Here is an 18,311-nt window from a genome sequence, read left to right as displayed (position 1 = left end):
AAGCTTGCAGGATCATACTCAGAAATTATAATTCAGATGTCATAATTTAGATGTGTTTTTATGGAGACTGACAAAAATATAGTACTTTACCAAGTTCTGCATAGTAACTTTCTTGTTTTTTTTTTTTGTTTGTTTTGTTTTGTTGTTATTGTTATTGTTGTTTGTTTGTTTGCTTATTCAATTCCTCTGCGGTGTTCCTGGATCTTGGGATGTGCATGGAATGAAATTTTTGGCCCCCGGGGATGATAGAGCCCATTGTGAAGAATGGCAGGCCTCCAGCGTCACACAGTATGCACTCCTTCCTCCACCAGTACACAGGCTCTTTCAAGAAGCCCCCATTGCGGAGACCACACAGTGTGATAGGGGGAAGTCTCGGCTCCTTCATGGCAATGCCCAGAAATGGAAGCAGACTTGGTAATTTATTGTGGATATTTTATTTTTACATTGCGGTCTAAATCTTAACTCAACTCCACTTGGTGATTTATATGAACTTGTCAAGCAGAAGGATCCAGCTTGATAAGCTTGTTTCCTAGTCCATTGCAAAGAGAAGCAACAGGATGTTGGATTTAGGAAAGGGATGTGCTGCCAGATGTAGGTAAAGTGACAGTTATAAGTAATAGCTTCCTTGTTACTGAGGAAGAAGGCTAAAAACAAGGGGAGAGAAACATCCCTCATAAGGCTCAGCCATCTAGGCCATTTTATTGTGTAACACAGAAGTAACCTTGAAGTTACCACTCTTTTATCACTGAGCAATGTCGTGGCTCAGGATTTTAGTCACCCGTGATTTCATTGGCCTTGGATGCTCCTTCCACTGGAATGGATCAGTAACTTCCCTCCTTGTCTTTGTCATCTTTGAAAGGTATTATGTCCCCCAAAGCTTCCATACACATTACTTGGTGATCAGCTTTCTGGTGAAAAGTTTGGTAGTCCTCAGATTTGGTAAACACACAAAGTGTTCATCTATCCTGGCTGTTTTTTCAATTTCATAGGAATTATCAGAAATTATGTTCTGAGGACATATCCATAGTGGCCCCTAGTCTGTGTAGTAAGGCTTTAGAGAACTAGAATGGAAGGTATAGAGAAGGCAAGGGAATGGAAAAAGATATTTTCCAAAGATATCAACCAAATGCTTATAATTTTAAAATTTTTTATCCATTTAAAGGGTTAAATTTCATTATTGGAATAATTCCTTATGTGGAATGACCTTATTTCTTAATAACAAATATTAATTGTTCATATTAAATATGTGGCTTTTGATTCCTGAGTTCAAAATAAGCTTTGGAAATTCATCATTGGCATTAAGATAGCCATGGGAACAACTTTAAGAAAGAAATGAGTCTTATTTAAGTTTTTCGTAAATAAAGGTGTTAAGTTCACAAAGTCAATTTTACACATTTTGGAATGTAGATAGTTACAAAACACTTTAATATTGATGATCAAAAATTAAGGGCCCACTGGTTGTTTGAAATAAATTTGAAATAAGAGGGGAAGATACGTATCTTTACCAGGAGACTCCTATAACAATGACATCACTAGTCAAACAAAAAAACAAAAGAAAACAATTTCTATAAAGAAAAAAATCAATATTTAACAATAGGAATTGCAACCTGATATTAAATACTTGATCAAAACCAAGTATTATAGACTGGCAGCTATTTATTATTTCTAAAAAGCTCAATCTTAATTTTCCGATTATACTTTTACATGGCTATCACATATTTTTATATGTGAGACTTATACAATTTTATATATATGTTAAATATAGTATATTATATGTGTCAATATAGTTTAGCTTTTTAACCATTTTCTTGGTGTTTGTGAATAATATTCAGGGACAAAAGCTGATTTTTGTAATTATTAATTAGGCTATTAAACTTGACTGTAGGCCATTTTGTATTCAGTTTTTACATTGAATTATGTTGTTTAATCATTCTCCTAGCTCTAAATATAAATAAATCTAATTTAGAAAACAGTGGCTAAAATTTTACAAAATTCTTCTCATTATAAGCATAATTTTATGGAGTAATTAGATAAGTTTAAGGTTAGATACTTCATTTTCTGGCTAGGGAAAGGTAGCAATTAAAACCAGCCCTGAAGTCAGAAGGATCTGAGTTCAAATGTGGCCTCAGACACTTACCATTTCCTGGTTGTGTGACCTTGGGCAAGTTACTTAACCCCAATTGCCTCAGCCGCTCCCTCCCCTCCAAAAAAAAATTTTGAAACCACCTGTCAGCTGCCGGTCTTTAATATTTATTTTAGGTAAGTATTTAATGTAATTATTTACGTAATTAATGTAATATAATGCAATTCTAATTAATTTTTTTTTCTGTTTATAGAAACTGTTTTGTTTATTTTATTATTTTGTTTTGACTAGTCATTTCATTGTTGTAGGATTCTCCTGGTGAGGGTGCAGATCTGTCTCTCTTCTTCAACTTAGCTCTTGGAGAATTGTCTAGGGTCCTCACTGAGAGACTTTTGCCTAGGGCCATGGCCATTTGTATTTGGAGTAGAATTTGGGGGGCAACTAGGTAGAGATAGGCCCCGAATTTAGGAGGATTTAAGTTCAAATCTGGCCTCTGACACTTAATGCTTACCAACTGTATGACCCTGGACAAGTCACTTAATCCTAATTGCCTAGCAACAAATAAATAAATAAACAAACAAACAAGTAAATAAAAGACTTTGAACCTATACTTCACTGACTTCAGGATTGGATCTTTACTGTGTGAGTGTAGACTGTCTTTTCCCTTCCCTCCCCACCTTTCCCCTCTTTTTAAACAGGAGATATGTATGTTGAAAAATTCCAAGATCATCATTTTAATGAGGCTTTCATCAATTTAAGTATTTAATTGCCTGAGATATTTTATTAACTTGTCTAAGAGTTGTGTTTATATTTTCTAGGAAAAAAAGAAAGGAATTATTGCTAAATGTAATATGGCTCTATTAACTAATGTAAAAATTAAAAGATATTTGATTAGACAATTTTAGAGGAAAACTTTTAATGAAAAATGGGAAAAGGATCAAAGAAAACACAAGCATAGGTTAACACCATCCATATGCTTTTTAATTTATATATACAAATTATATTTGGCTGCATTGTTTAAATTTTTGTTTCATTTTTATTGATGTTACATCACATTGTTTTCTGAATAAATTATTTATAATAAGCTTATATATTGAAAACAAGACAGCAAGTCCTTATGAAGCATCTCTAGTGTAGAGGAAGCATGGTTAGTGCTGGAAGAGATAAAACATTTAGATTAAATGAAGTTCCCACCTTAATGTGACTGTTAGAGGAATGGGACTACAGTGCATGCTAAGAGCTTAAGGGAAATATAGACAGAATATTCTGAGGTTCTTTAAAGATGTGTCTCTCTGAAATACCAAGTCAAAAGTGTCATTCATGACCAGGGAATGAAGCCAGGGAAATCTTTATTTAGCTTTTAAGGAATGGATAAGAATTAAGTGAAGAAAGGGGGAAGGAGAGAACTGGTCATAGCAGGTCTAGAGAGTAAAGATGTGGAAATAAGAATAATCAAGATCTATTTTGACTAGAATATAGAATACTTGAAAGGTTCTATGAAACTTGAAAGTAGGTTGGCATCAGACTGGAGATTCTTGAATAGGAGGCAAGTTGTAGGGATTGGAATGTGTATGAGTCTGTATATAAGCAATGCTATGAGAGATGGATTTGAAGGGAGAGTGAGTGGATATAAAAAGTTAGGTTATAGCAGTGATTGTGAGGTAAGTGGTAATGGAGGAGTAAGTAATGGTAGTCATCAAACATTTTAAATGTTCATTGTTTTATATACATACATATAATTGTACACACCTTTTTTAAAATTTATTTTTATAGTTAGTAATATAGCTGACATCAGTACGTAGAGGTTAAAAGACCTTTTCCCATGAAGTTACAATATTCTCATTTCTTCGGTGGTCCCAAAGTTGTGAATTATCACATTGGCTTGATACTTCAATATTAGATTATTATAAATTTTTAAAATTCTACTATATAAATTTTTCTTGAGCTATATACATTTTAAGTGGAATTAATTTATTGTTGGTCATTAACATCTGTATTGCCATTTTATTTTTTTCTGAGCAATGTCTCTAAAATCCAACTTGGTGAATATTATGAAAAATAGTTACAAATGTTTTTTCATCTTCTATTTGGGCCAAAACTTATGAAGCAATTCCTAAAACACTTGAAGTGTTTAATGTTTGTCACTCATAATCTAAAAAATGTCAACTTACTAACTTAGCATTAAGCAGAGCTAAGTTTTTAAAACTTTAATGTAGACAAAATTTTTGGAAATATAGGATGGTGGTGAAAAAACAGGATTGAAAACTTGATAATCTTTATATAGGATGATACTTAAATGTCAAAGTAGGCAAGCTCATCAAGCAAGTTGAGTTCAGAGTGAACCTACAAAGAGAAAAAAGAGCAGAGGGTAGAACTTTGTGGCACACAGAGTTAAAGATCAAGAAGTTAGTCCAAGAAATGGAAAGATTGGTCAGAGACATAGAAGAATTTCAAGGAAGTTGGGGTGCTCAACAATGCTGAAGGCAACCCAAGAATTGGGGTTGAAGAAGACTTAGAATGCACCAAGGAGCTTATCAGGTAGTGCAGTAATGATCTTAAAAAAGCAGTTGCATGAAATGCCTCATCATGTGGAACAAGAAAAAGAGAAATAGGATCAGCAGGTGTAGAACCATTGAAAAGAACAAGAGTAGTAGAATAGTTTACTGGCCTGATTAGTCTGGATTGAATTTAAATTAGTTTAGGCTGGTTAGAATTCATTCTTTGTTTCATCTTTGTTTCATCGATTGACACCTGAATCAGAAGGTAATTAAAATGTTCAAGGGTTGGAGGAGGTATGTGAAGATGGATTTTTTCTAATTTTATTTTCCATAATATTGAGGTAGGTGTTCATTAGTTTTTGAATATACATAATATATTTTATCCAATATAAAAACAATACTCTAGAAATGATCCTTTATAAAACCTTCATTTTAAACCTCAAAATACTAAACTATTAACTAGAATTACTTTGAGAAATAATGTTGTTTTTGGTATTAAGTTAATTAAGTACTTATACTAAGAGACTTGGTTCTTAGAATTTAAATGAAATGTATTGCATAACTTTTGCAATTTAGTTGAAATTAAATCATAATTTTACTTGTAATAATTGAAAACATTCTTAGGAGGGGTTTAATCCATCCTCTAAGGAAAATAATGTGCTTTTTTTATGGCTCAGATATTGTTCATGAAAATTTAAAAATGGGATCAGATGGTGAAAGTGACCAAGCTTCAGGGACTTCATCGGATGAAGTTCAATCTCCAACAGGTGTTTGTCTCAGAAACCGGATACACAGACGAATCTCTATGGAGGTAATAGTTTTTTCTGCATAATATATACCAAATAATGCCTGTTGAATCATTCTAAACCAATATATTTACATGATTGAAGAAAATACAGTCATTGGTTGTTGATATATTTCTTTTTTTAGTAATCTTGACAATCTAAAGGCAATGTGTGTAGCCTAGTAAATACAAGTTACCTGATTGTAAAGAAGGGACATCCTTTTGTTGGACATCCCTTGAAAATTCAAACTAGGATTTGTAGTATCAAGATAATTTGTAATTTGGAACTTTTTGCTAAGACAAACTCAAAGTCTTTTAATCCATTGATACTTGCTTTGGCCTGTCTTTGAAAATTAAACTTGATTCCTCTTCTTTGTTGTGTGTGGACTCAGTTTTACATAACCATAGTAAGGATGTTATTAATCTTTCCTTGCTTCTCCCATTTTTTTAAACAAATATTATAAGATATAAAAGAATAAGTAATTACTTCATAAATAAATGTAGACATGCTTTTTTTTTTTTTTTGGTATCTTAGATTAAGTATCAAATACCATTCCCCACTGTTCTTACAGTGTGTACATGTTTCTCCATTTCAAATAATAAGATCGTTATTCATTTTTCTTAATCAGATTTATATTTTCACTATTCAGGGGTTAGTGTGGCATAAAATTCTACATTTATCTTTAGGCTAAACTCTAGAATGCTTTTGCAGAAATAAATGATTGTATTTGATATTCCAGACTTCCTCTTTCTTTAACCTTCTTATTCCCCTATCATAGGTGAGGAATTTCCCTTTTATTTTTCTGGGAAAATTAAAGCCTTTTCACCATTAATTTCCTCTTTCCTCCCCCTCAAAACTTTACCTAAGACAGTGAGATGTCCCTTTTCCTTACTAGGCTAACCTCCTTACATCTGTCTTTGTTGCCATCTTCTCCTGGATTCTTCAGTTGATTGTATCCTCAGTGAGGATTACATCTGCAGTCTTCAGCTTCTCATCTACTGGTTCCTCCTTTATTATGTTCAGACATGCCCAAATGTCCCCAGCCTTATAAAACCTTCACTACACTTCATTGTTCCTAAAAGTACTCATTGTGTATGTCGCCTTGCTTTCTCAGCCATATTCTTAGAAAAGGATTTTTTCTCTCTTTAACTTTTTGCAGTCTGGTTTCTGACCTTATCACTCAAATGAAATGAAATAAAAGATGCCTTCTTCTCCAACTCATCTGGTCTTTTATTAGTTTTCATCCTTCTTTACTGCTCTGCTAAAATTGTTGCTTTTGGTCACTGTTTTCTGTATACATTCTCTTATCTCCTTAACTAGTTTATCATAAATTTCTTTTTATTATTAGTGATTTGGAGCATTTTTTTCCATATGATTAAGGATGGTTTGCATCTATTCAATCCAGGCAATTTTTGTCTGCTTGCCTATTGCAGAATAATTGTATATTTGTGTCAGTTCCTTATATATGTTGGATATCAGCCTTTCATCAGATGTTTGTTTCAAACTCTCTCTCCTCCTCCCTCACCCCCCTCCCATATTCCCACTGATTCCTCCTTCTCTCCCCCCGATTCTCTGTACATTTATTTTGTTCATGCAAAAGCTTTTTTGGTAGTAGAAATTATTCATTTTGTCTTTTATGATCTCCTCTTTCCCTTTTTTGATTATGAATTCTCCCTCGGTCACTGATCTAAATTGTTATACTTATCCATTACATAGAGTGTGAACAATAAATACAGGAACCAGTAACTATTATCTTCAATTCTTTTACCTGTTTCTCCAAAAGAATTTTTGGATTCCTTTTCCTTGATTTTTCTTCTAGATGATTTCATTGGTCAATGATTTCATTTGTTTTCCATAGTTTTCAGTTTTGAAGTTTTAGAGTTCTGTGTTCTCAGTACATTTTTCTATTTGAGGCAAACTACCAAACTCCATAGTTGAACTATTTCATCCTTCTATAAGAATTATAACAGTACCATATTTTTTCCTCTGTCCATAATAGAAATATTTAATAGATTGATCAGAGGATCGTAGAGCTTGAAAGGAGACTATCTCCAGTGCCTTCATTTTGTGAGAGAATTGAAGAACAGAAAGGTAAAAGTATGTTTAGCTTGAAATCATACATGGCAAACTCAGAATAACTAGGATGCCAACCCCATGATTTGGAGCTCAGTGCTGTTTCTGTTATGTGTATATACAAGCCTGAGATTGCTTTTCTGGTCAAACCTTGGGTTTTTTTTTTCCTTCTATATCTACTTGTTTCTTACTTATAGTGATCACCAATGGTATTATTCTTTCTATTGTCTGTATCTACATATGCTCTTCATCCTGATTAATTCAGATACTGAAATGCTAAAACTTAAAAGTCAGATAGGCCATTTACATTTAGTCTTGCTGGGTTTTTTTTTTTTTTTTTTTTTTTGGTTGTTGTTGTTGTTGTTTTAAGAGCTAATTGTAGCCTTAATATCAGTCCAAATGATCAATTTTAAGAAGAGTAATATGGGATGTTACTGTGGCTGTCGATTGTGTAGATCTCCTAATGAATGATTTCCTCTGAAATTCAGACAATTTCATGTAAGCTGTTTTCAAAGAGTATGGAGCAGCAACAGATTTGTCCCCATTTCACAGAAGATAAAAGTATTGAGAAGTTGTGAAATGCATGGGTCATGTAAATTTAGTAGGACGTGTTAAAGACAAGAGTGACATTTGATTACCTACAATTCAGATCATATTTTCTGATGTCCTTCAACTTTACACGGTAAGCTTTTGTCTGATCAGACATCCAGATTTTTAAGTTTTGCTACAGCAGTGAAAAATCCTGGTTTGGCTTTATAACAGGAGATCAAATTTTGATTTGGGTATGTGTGCTACAAGTACCCATTATCTTTCTTTTCCTTGAAGGAACAGACTTCTAGCCTGTAATAAAATGCCTTCTATATTGGGAAATTTGATACATTGCCTCTTAGGAATGTCCTAGATAGACTCTTAAAATGATGAGCAATCAGCTCATATTATGTTATTAAATACAAGGCAGAATTTGGAGTTCTATGTTCTGTCCTTAATCTTGTAGATATTTGAGTTGAAGCAAATGAGTGAAAAACCCTTTCCCTTTTCTTGTATTCTTTATTTTCTAAAAGGAAAAACATTTTTCTTATACTTTGAGGCTTAATATGTTTTCAAACCACTCTGAATTCATATTGTGAATGTCCAAAGCTGTGGATGCATAGATTATTTACAAATACATTGTCTTTATTAGAAATATGCAAGAAGAAGAATAATTTACTTTAGAATACTACTCATGTGAATAGTGCTTTTTAGCCACAATATGGTGAGTGAACATATTGATGGACTTCAATCTGGAAGACACTCAGATTTTCCTCAGACACTTAATAGTGATATGGCACTGGCCTATTCCAGCTTCAGTTTCTTCAATTTTAAATTGGAGATAATAATAAAACTTGTCTCACAGGGTTTATTGTGAGTATCAAAAAGCTTTTTGTAAACCTTAGAGCATAAATTTTTTTAATATAAATATTGTTATTATTGACATTAGAGATGGATCTTTAGAATGCATGTGCCTCTATTTGTTATTGTCTTATATTTCTGAAACATGCCTACCCCATCTTCCCTGAAGTTAAAATTTTCACTGTATGACTCTTACTCATAAGATCTTATTCAGAAGGAACTTGAAAATCCATTTAGTCAAGGCTAGACCTGATCAGAAATCCTCTTTCTACTTGTTGATCTCCATTTGTGTGAGATACCGTATCCTGAGGTTGCCATTTCTTTTTTTTTTGGCCACACTCATGGCTAACATAGAGCCACATTTGTCTCACTTCAATTTTAATTGATTATTACTAGCTCTGCCATTTGGAACCAAGTGGAGCAAAATCTTAATTCAGCTACATCACAGTTTTTCAATATTTGTAAGCAGTCATCCCTTTGTTTTCTCTTCTAGGGAAACAAATCTAATTCCTTCAATCAAATTCAATCCAATGGCATGATCATTCTGTTCTATCCCTCTACTCCAAGCATAATGGCATTTTACATGGAAAAAAAAAATCATTGTGCTTGGCATTTTCCTCATGAAAACAATTATTTGCCATTTCATAAGAAAATACCAGTGACATTTTCATTTGCTGATAGCCAGAAAATTTTATATATATATATATATATATATATTCTAAACTCTGTAAACCAGACTTTCTATTAGGCCAAATTATTTAGATCATTGATCTGATCTTGTTAATCTTGATTTATCACTAGTTGGACTAGTGAACAACTCATATAAGATTTTAGAGTTATTGTACTGTATTAATATTAAGTCAATTCACATTGTCAGGGGCATACTTTTTAAAATCAGTTACTTGGTTTGATACTAGAGCTATTACTAATGGAGGTTCAGCAGAAAAGAAGTAATTACAGAATTTCCCCCCAAATAGGTTTTTTTTCTTCTCAATGATATTGTAGATTGTGTTACTCTGACTTCTAAACTTCTCTTAAAATTATTTGTCATCTTTTTTTCTAGCTTCTATAGCTCTAAAAGCAGTTCATTTCTGTAAAAACAGAATGTGCCAGACTGCTATTTAAAGCCATAGATAAAATTGGTATCTGACTAATATGAAGATAATTGTCATTGCAAATACATATTTTAGGGATGAAATTCTAATTTCCATTGAAAGACAGCTCTCTTTTGACCTTATATTTGAAGCTGGTGTTTGTCTTCCTTTAATTCAAAGGGTGTTTATTCCTCTGTACTTTTAGGCACAAGATTCTGTGTTGGATGCCAAGGATTGTATGTAGTGACAACACTTCTGTTTTGTAGGAGGCCACAATCTGAAGCGAGACTGCAGCATGGGCCCCAATAATTAGGATTCCTATTTAGACATCAGAAATGGAGAGATTCAAAGCATTCTAAGAAAATTTGGAGGCAGAGTTTATTTTCTGCTGAAAGATGGTAGCTGACCAAACCAACTTTTGAGAGCTTACAGTTAAATTTCCACTGTGACCAATCTTGAAAATCAACAACTGCTATAAATCAAATTTATCAATTATTTGATTATCCAGAATTAAGAAAGTGGTGGAGAAAATGTTAGTAATTCAAATTAAACTTAAAATATGAAAGAAAAAAGAAAGATGGTAGCTGAGCTTGTACTTGAAAGATGATCAGGTTTTCTTCAGGTAGGGAAGAGGTGGTGTATTGCATTTCAAACGTGGGAGTGGTCTGCATGATTCAAATAAACCAGAGATAACAGGACCTGTAGCTGAATTTGAGTGAAAGCACACATGGAGGGGAGCAAGAGAGTGGGGGGGAAGTCCTGTGAAGTGTTGGGAGGGTGGGATGAAGTTGTTCATAAGATAACTGGAAAGGGAACTTTGTAGTCTTTTGGGATACTCCCTCCTTGCAACAGTTCTCCCCTCCTGAGGCGGTCTCTGTTGGGGATGGGGAGGCGACTGAGTTCAGACATTCTGTAAATTTGGGCCACTGTAGCTGAAGAGATGGCAGGACCTCTAGACAGGCACCAACGTGCCCTGCTAGAGACAGGATACAGAGACAGGGTTGTGGGCTGGGATGAAGAAGACTTGGGGGTAGTAGTGCCTGCCATAGTTAAAAGAAATTTAAGAAGAGGCAAGGATTGGGGGACTGGATTAGGAGAGAGGTCAGGGCTAGATACATAAACCCAAGAATCATACTTACAGATTTAGAGTTGTAGGCCCACCCCATTTCACCGGTTCAGAAGCTGAGGTCTAGGGAGGCAACATGATTGCCCAGGGCTATGCAGATTGCAGTTATCGGAGGTTGGATTTGAACCCTGATCCTCTGGGTTTAGGCACCTTCCCAGTCATTGTCTTTTTTTCAGTGAGCCAGTTCAGTTAGGCAGGCCTGAGTTCAAATCCTGAAATAGTCTACATGACCCTGAGCAAGTCATGTAGGCAGTTCTCTTTCACTCATTCCAGATTTGAACTGGTAAAGGGAGTTTCCTCATTAGGAACTTCTTGAACCAATAGAATACCAGGTTTCGACAAGCGAACACAGAGACATTGTTTTTCAAATATGTAGAAGTATTTAATGGAATATTAATAGAAGCAATAAATGCCAACAAGCATTTATTAAGAACCTACTGTGTGCCTGGCTCTACTACTACTCTCAAGGACCTTTTATTCCAAAAGGAGAGACAAGAAGTACATGCATAAATATACAGGGCACCAATAAATACACATGTATACAAAGGAGTTTAAAAAGGTTTTGGGGGAGGAGCAGCAGGCACTTGGAGCATCAAAAAAGGCTTCATTCCAGAGTTGGTGCTTAAGCTGCATCTTAAAGGAAAAGGTAGGGACTCTGTAAAGAGATAAGGAAACAGGGCTTTCCAGGCCTGTGGATTGGCCTGTGCACAAGAATAGAAACAGAAGATTCAGTGTTGACCAGTTTTCTTGTCTGTCAGAATTTGGAAGGGGAAATAACATCCAGTGAGTCTCCAAAGATCATTGGAGCTAGATGGTGTTAGGCTCAAAGAGCTAAACAGAGGAGTTTTATTGGAGCTTTGAAGCAGTAGGGGGACATTGGAATTGATTGAGGACTAGAGTGACGTGATCAAATCTGTTTATAAGGAAAAATTTTTTGGTAAGAGTGGATAAAATTGACTGAATTTGGAGAGGTTAAACCGGAAAGACTGATCAGAAGACTAAATAAGAGGTGTTGCGGGCCTGAGCTGAGGGGCAGAAGCAATCAAGTTGAAAGATTAGGTTGGAGGAGAATCCAAGAGATTAGAAGGATGTGGGAGGGAGGGTATTGGGGGTGGGGGGGGGGGGAATGATGAGCTCAGTTAAGTGTTTCATAGGTGTCTGGGACATCTCAACTGTTTGAAATGTTCCATAGGCAATTGGTGACAGAGGACTAAATAAAGTTAAGGGATGGACATGTACTATATATATACACACATACAGATACAGACATTATAAAGGCTCTTACACTTAAAACCATTGGGAAACGTTGTAGCCAATAGGAAATACATAAAGGTTTTGGAGCAAGTCTGACTGTTCACATGTGCATTGGAAAGATTGTTTTAGTCATTTTATGAAGGATGGAAGTAAAAATGGTCAGAAAACAGTTGTATCTTAGATTTAATGCTAGAAGAAGTGAACAGGAAGATTTTCCAGGTCTCCACAGCATCCACATCTTCCTCCTACTTCCTCTCCCATTTTATAGATGAGGTGAATTTGAGTGGTCTGTGAAATGTGTGTAAAATAATAAGAGATATGAATGACTAGGAAGTTCATGTTTTATTGAGTTGGCAGTGGAGAGCCACTGATGGTAGCCAGAGCTATATTATCGGCATATCCTGCCTAAAGATACCTTATATTTCTATGAGTAAATGGTCTTGGCTGCTGCTTGGGCCTTTCCCAATGAGTTAGCACAATATTTGGACCAGAAGTCCTTCCTCATTGTAACTGGAGAATTTCTTGCAGGTGCTGCCACTTCTGTTCCCTACTGTTTAAGGAAGAATTGAGGGGAGGGAGGGAGGGACATTGGTAAGTGGTGGGTGACCTTACAAACCACAATTTTATTAGAATATTAACTGCTAAAGTCCAGATTGGTTTGAGGCAATAAGTGAATGATGCATAAGTTAAAATAGTAAGGGTAGACTGTTCTTCCTATAAGTTTGGTGGTAAAGAGTGGGAAAGAGGATAGTAGTTCAGCAGAGGGGAAGAATATCAGGGTCAAGCGAAGTTATTGGTTTGAAGCCTATGGTGAAAGTATAAAATTAAATCTTTTACAGTAACTTAAATCTGAGCTTCTTTTTTAAGGGTAATTGTGTTTGTTTGCCTTTTTCTAAAGGCACTTCAAGTGACAGGACAGGGCTGATGGTTTATGAGACTATCTTTGGGCCAAAACTTGTGGTAGGCATTTTTCTCCTCTTTGATTAAAAGCTCCATTAGTCATGGAAGTAATTGAGTAACCTCATATTTATGGAATCCAGTTCTTGAATGACTGAAATGATTGTATACTCTTCCTGCCAAAATACCAATTTGTTGTGAAGTATTTGCAGTGTCAACCCTTGGGCATGCCTGAACTGTTTTTATCTCTCCTTCCTACTCAAAAAAAAAAAAAAAAGAAGAAGAAGAAGAAATAAAGAAATCTGAAATATGGTTAAAATTATTTTGTCTTTGTCTACCTCCACATTTTGTTTTTGAAAGGGCCATTTTAAAATATTGTCTGCTATACATTAAAATTCATATTTAATATTTATTAAAAAATTTTCCTGTGCCCTCTAGTTCCATGGTCTGAAGATTATATGGCTTATAAGTGGCTACGACACTAATAAGAACAACAGTTGGGAGTCAATCTCATTTCTCCGCTCTTCAAATCCAAGGTTTTATTTACTACACATAGCTGACAAGGTCCAGTGCTTCCTTCACCTCAGATTTGGAATGGAAAGTCAAGTGAATTTAAAGATTTGGGGTTATTTTGGTCCTATTCACAATTAAATATCTTCAATAAAATCCTCCCCTTTAACATTCCTACCACAGTAGCATTTTAATTAATTACATTTTCTACACAAGGTAACAGGATTTAAGGACTGCATCAGCAAGAAAGATTTTGCATTTTTTTCAGTGGGGAGGGCATGGTATTGCATTTCATTTGACAAGCATAAAATCAAAATCAACACTCTTTTGCCTCCTGGATGTTTCAAGTGCTCTCAGTTACTAGTTTCTTAAAGCAGTACTTTCAATACTTCTTATTGCTTCTTAAGATCATTTTGGTAGTAGTAAATGTTGTCCAATGTAAATATTGTATAATTGCATTATCTGCTTCTTAATAAGCAGTAATTGGGAGAAAACCCATATGTAGTCTTCCTTTATTTGGACTCATGGGAAAATTTAATTAATTAAAATGCTACTGTGGTAGAAATGTTAAAGGGGAGAATTTTATTAAAGACGATTAATTGTGAATTTGTTCTATTCACAATAGAAAAACAACAACAAAAAAAGAACCAAAACCAAATCTTTAAATTCACTTATCTTTGCATTCCAAATTTGAGGTGAAGAAAGCCCTAGATCTTGTCAGCTGTGTATAGTAAATAAAACCTTGGATTTGAAGAGCGGAAACCCGAGATTGAATCCCAACTGTTGCTCTTATTAGTGTCATAGCCACCTATGAGCCATATAACCTTTAGGCTTCTCATATGTACAAGGAAGTAGACAATACAGGCAATACCAACCTCACAGGATTTCCTGGGAGAAGCACTCTTCAAGGAGGATGGTATAGATGCATTTGATCCTTCCTGTCATGAACCTGTCATGGGCCTACCTCCATGCCCACTTCAGTTCCAACATTTTCTGCCTATGAGTGCCAATACCACTGTACTCCATAGACAAAAATTCCCTGGGGGTACAAAATGTTCACAGATTAAATGAAAAAATCATTTGAGGAGGGAGAAACTACTGATAACTGAGATAACATAGGAAGCCTAAGCTGAGCCTTGAAAGAAACTTAGTTTTCTGTGAGACAGAGGAAGTGTATCTCAGGTGAGGGATATGGTCAGATATGCATTTTAAGACAATTTGGAATGAATATATAATGAATTTTGCGGTCAACAGAGAACAGTCAGAAGGCAAGCTCTTACTAGTTCAGGTGATTGATGATAAAGGCATTAAATGGGTAAAGGGCAAGATATAGGGACTGAAGGGATGATTGCAAGAGATGTCATAGAAGTAGATTCAACAAGACTTGGCAGCAGATTAGATCAAGGAAGGTTGTTATAAAGGAATGAATCTCTGACCTTTGCTGACCAAGATGAGAGTGATATCCCTGATAGAAATAGAAAGGCTTGAATTAAGGGCAGGCTTAAGGAGAAATTTGATTTAGACATATAGACTCTGAGCTGCTGTTGAGACATCCATGCAGTGATGCAGAACTGGGTTTCATGAGATGAGAACTGGTAGACCTCTATTTGAGGTGAGAGTTAAACCCATGGGAGCAGATTAGACTACCAGGAAAGAGAAGGTCTTGTGGAACGTCTGTGGTTAGAATACATGACACGAGTGATTATCCAGTAAAGGAGACTAAAAAGGGGTCACAAAGGCAAAAAAGCTACCATTTTTACAGCATTACATCCTTTTTACATTCATCCTCTATTACCTGTCCTGACCTTGCTCCTGCCATCTTTAGGACATACCTTTTTTATATAATGATTGGTGGTTTAGGCACGTCAATCTCATCAGAGACTGACCCTAAATTCATTGTGTCCATCTTGGTGGACTTGCTTCTCTTAAATTTCATTCTTGAGCTTCTTAAAACATCTTTCTGTCTCTCCTCATTTGACTTATAGTATTTTAGGTCATAAAATTATTTTTATTTTTCCTTTGAACCATTTGAATTCTGCTTTCCCCACTTTTCAGGTGAATGTCAAATTTTGACAGATTTTCTGTCTTAGGTAACAGACTTTATACAAGAGTGGTCACTTCCCATCATTTTCACAACGCTAGTTCCTTGTTAGTAAGAATGGGACCCAGAATCAAATTTCTTCCTGTTACTTCCTCTATCTTTTGAGGCAGGTCAAGAAGTTATGAGCTTTTCAGTTTTTGGAGGATCGATCTACAGCAGATATATAGATAATTAAAGGTGTTTTTTTGTTTTTGTTTTTATTGTTGTTGTTTTTAAACCATATCATGAATCTGTTCTGGATTTGTGATCTATGCCCTAAACTCATCTCATGTTTCTTTCTGTCCAAGTGATGATATATTCCAGGATCACTTCCAGGGGAAAATTCCATTTTTTTTTTCCCATCATGGAACACTACCCAGATAGCCAAGATTCCCTTCTTCTTTAGTTCCTTAATTTTGCCATATGATTATATTTTGTTAACATATAGCTTATATAGTGCTACTTGATTCCACTCCCTTTTACCGATACTATTTCTTTTGGAAAAGTATACCCTTTCAAAAAAATAGTCCAGAGATGGTCTTAGTGATACCCATGAGCTAAATTTTTTCCTTCCTTTAGGACCTCTACTATTTCCTTTTGTTTGTTTCGTCATTTGTCTACAGATATTTGAAGCTGCAGGTTTTATTATTTAGTCCTTTCTTGACTCCTGTGAAATCCTGGGTGTTCTGCACTACATCTTTGGCCCGGGTTCTGTTATTTTCGTCCCAGTATCACACACCAGCTCCTCAGTTGGCTATTTGGTCCCTGATGTTTTTTTCCTCTTCTATATATTTTGTGCCTTATGTGCAACTTTGAGGAAAAAACCAGACCATGTCCTTATAGTCTTTGATTTCTTACTCAAGACTTCCTTGGTGATGACTATCAGCATTACTTTTTTTCTTACACCCTTATGGATAATCAGAAATGGGCATCTGTCATCTGGATAAGTTTGCAAGACTTTGGCCTCAGTGCTTGGATTTTTTTGGGGGGTAGGGTGGGGATATCAACCATTACTGCTCCCATTTTATACTGAAATTACTAAAAATTAAAAGTATGTTAGTGACTTGTGTTCTTTGTAGTAGCTTCTGTAACTCATTTTCAAAATCAACAGATCTTAGTACATAAACTTTAATTGTTGCCATGGTAGTCTTTTTGCAAATATTTAATATATTTAATTCGTGAAATAAAAAATGATCAAATGTATAATTATGTTCTTCAATGCTTTTAGACAAAGAATAAAGCTAACTCTGCTCAATCTTTTTATCTCTCAGAAGGGAGTCTTTTAGTTGTATCCTTCCATTAGCTACAACTTTTTCTGTTGAAGATTTTATTTACATTAAACTTGTAAGATTGATGTATTTCACTTCCTTTGGTGTGTCTACTTACCAGTTGTCATTGGTCAAGAACCTGCCCTGTAAGGGGCTCAGTCAATATTATTAAATAATCTAAAACCTTTTGACTCTTTCTTCCCCCTTTCCTGCTTTTTCTGTCAAAGGACTGGAAGAGAGATATGATCTATTTTTTCCTTGCTTTCAGGTTTGCTATGGCCTAAGAATTCATCACCAAATGGACAGCTTACTAGTGATAGTTTTCTTGGTTATTCATGAGGTTGATCCTTGGCAAGTAGATTCCTGCTATTGAAGGCATGGTGTAGTTGCTTTCTTTAATGAATCTTTGTCCAGGCTACATGGTAGAACTTGTGTTCTCCAAACTTAGTCTTGGAGAACCAGGGCCACTTCCAAGCCACTGTGAGACATAGAATTAAGATTTTGTGGAGTAAACATTTCATAATATTTGTTGACAGGAATTAAAGCATTCTTTAGCCTCACTTTTCTCTGGATCTTTCCCCATTTAAAAACTTAAATTTTAGTTAACACTTTATGTTTTCCCTTCAGTGATTACATTGCTCTCAGTATCTAAAAATTAGCTTTTTCCTCCTAAAAGTTGCAGTGAACTCTTAAGTTATTTAAGGCTCTTTATAGCTGAAAAATTAAATGATTTTAACTTGACATAATTTCTGTTGGTGAAATTTCTTCCAGAAGAAAAATGTAAGAAACCAAGGAATTGAATTTAGTGTTTGTAGTCAGTTGAGATTTGCATATAAATAATTATAGTGCAATTAGAAGGTGATTAAGATGTAGAAAAATTTAAGTAGGTTTGAAAATATTCAAAGAAAGACACAGATCACTTTCTAGACTAGAAATTCAAAAATTTTACCTCTTTGCTCATTAAAGACCTAAATAAATTCCAAATTTCGACATGATTAATTAAAAGCATTTAAAAGTACTGGGGGAAAAAATAAAACTGTGAGACCACCTTGTGATTTGAATTAGTTACTTAAGGAGAACCTGGATGTGAAAAACAATTGACATCTCTTCATTTTACAACATTTTAACTGAATAGGACAGCATTCAGTGTATTTTTGACTACTGGCATGAATGAAATAATACTATGTGATTTATTTTAAAATAGCCAGCTTTAAACAGTTAAATATAGAAGGTTTCATTCATTTCCTGTAAAAA

The 18,311-nt window shown here is 34.8% G+C and overlaps 1 protein-coding gene across 1 annotated transcript in view; it reads left to right on the top strand.

Annotated features, from left to right (window-relative positions):
* Window positions 1–18,311, top strand: part of CDK17 (cyclin dependent kinase 17) — a 144,857-nt gene that overhangs the window by 78,220 nt on the left and 48,326 nt on the right. Inside the window, exons 3-4 of the mRNA XM_052001161.1 lie at window positions 250–414; window positions 5,259–5,392. Of these exons, the coding sequence (XP_051857121.1) occupies window positions 250–414; window positions 5,259–5,392 (299 nt within the window). The remainder of the gene's footprint in view (window positions 1–249; window positions 415–5,258; window positions 5,393–18,311) is intronic.

Source organism: Antechinus flavipes, chromosome 5, assembly GCF_016432865.1.
Source record: "Antechinus flavipes isolate AdamAnt ecotype Samford, QLD, Australia chromosome 5, AdamAnt_v2, whole genome shotgun sequence".
NCBI lineage: Eukaryota > Metazoa > Chordata > Mammalia > Dasyuromorphia > Dasyuridae > Antechinus > Antechinus flavipes.
This window is presented reverse-complemented; position numbering and strand designations above follow the sequence as displayed.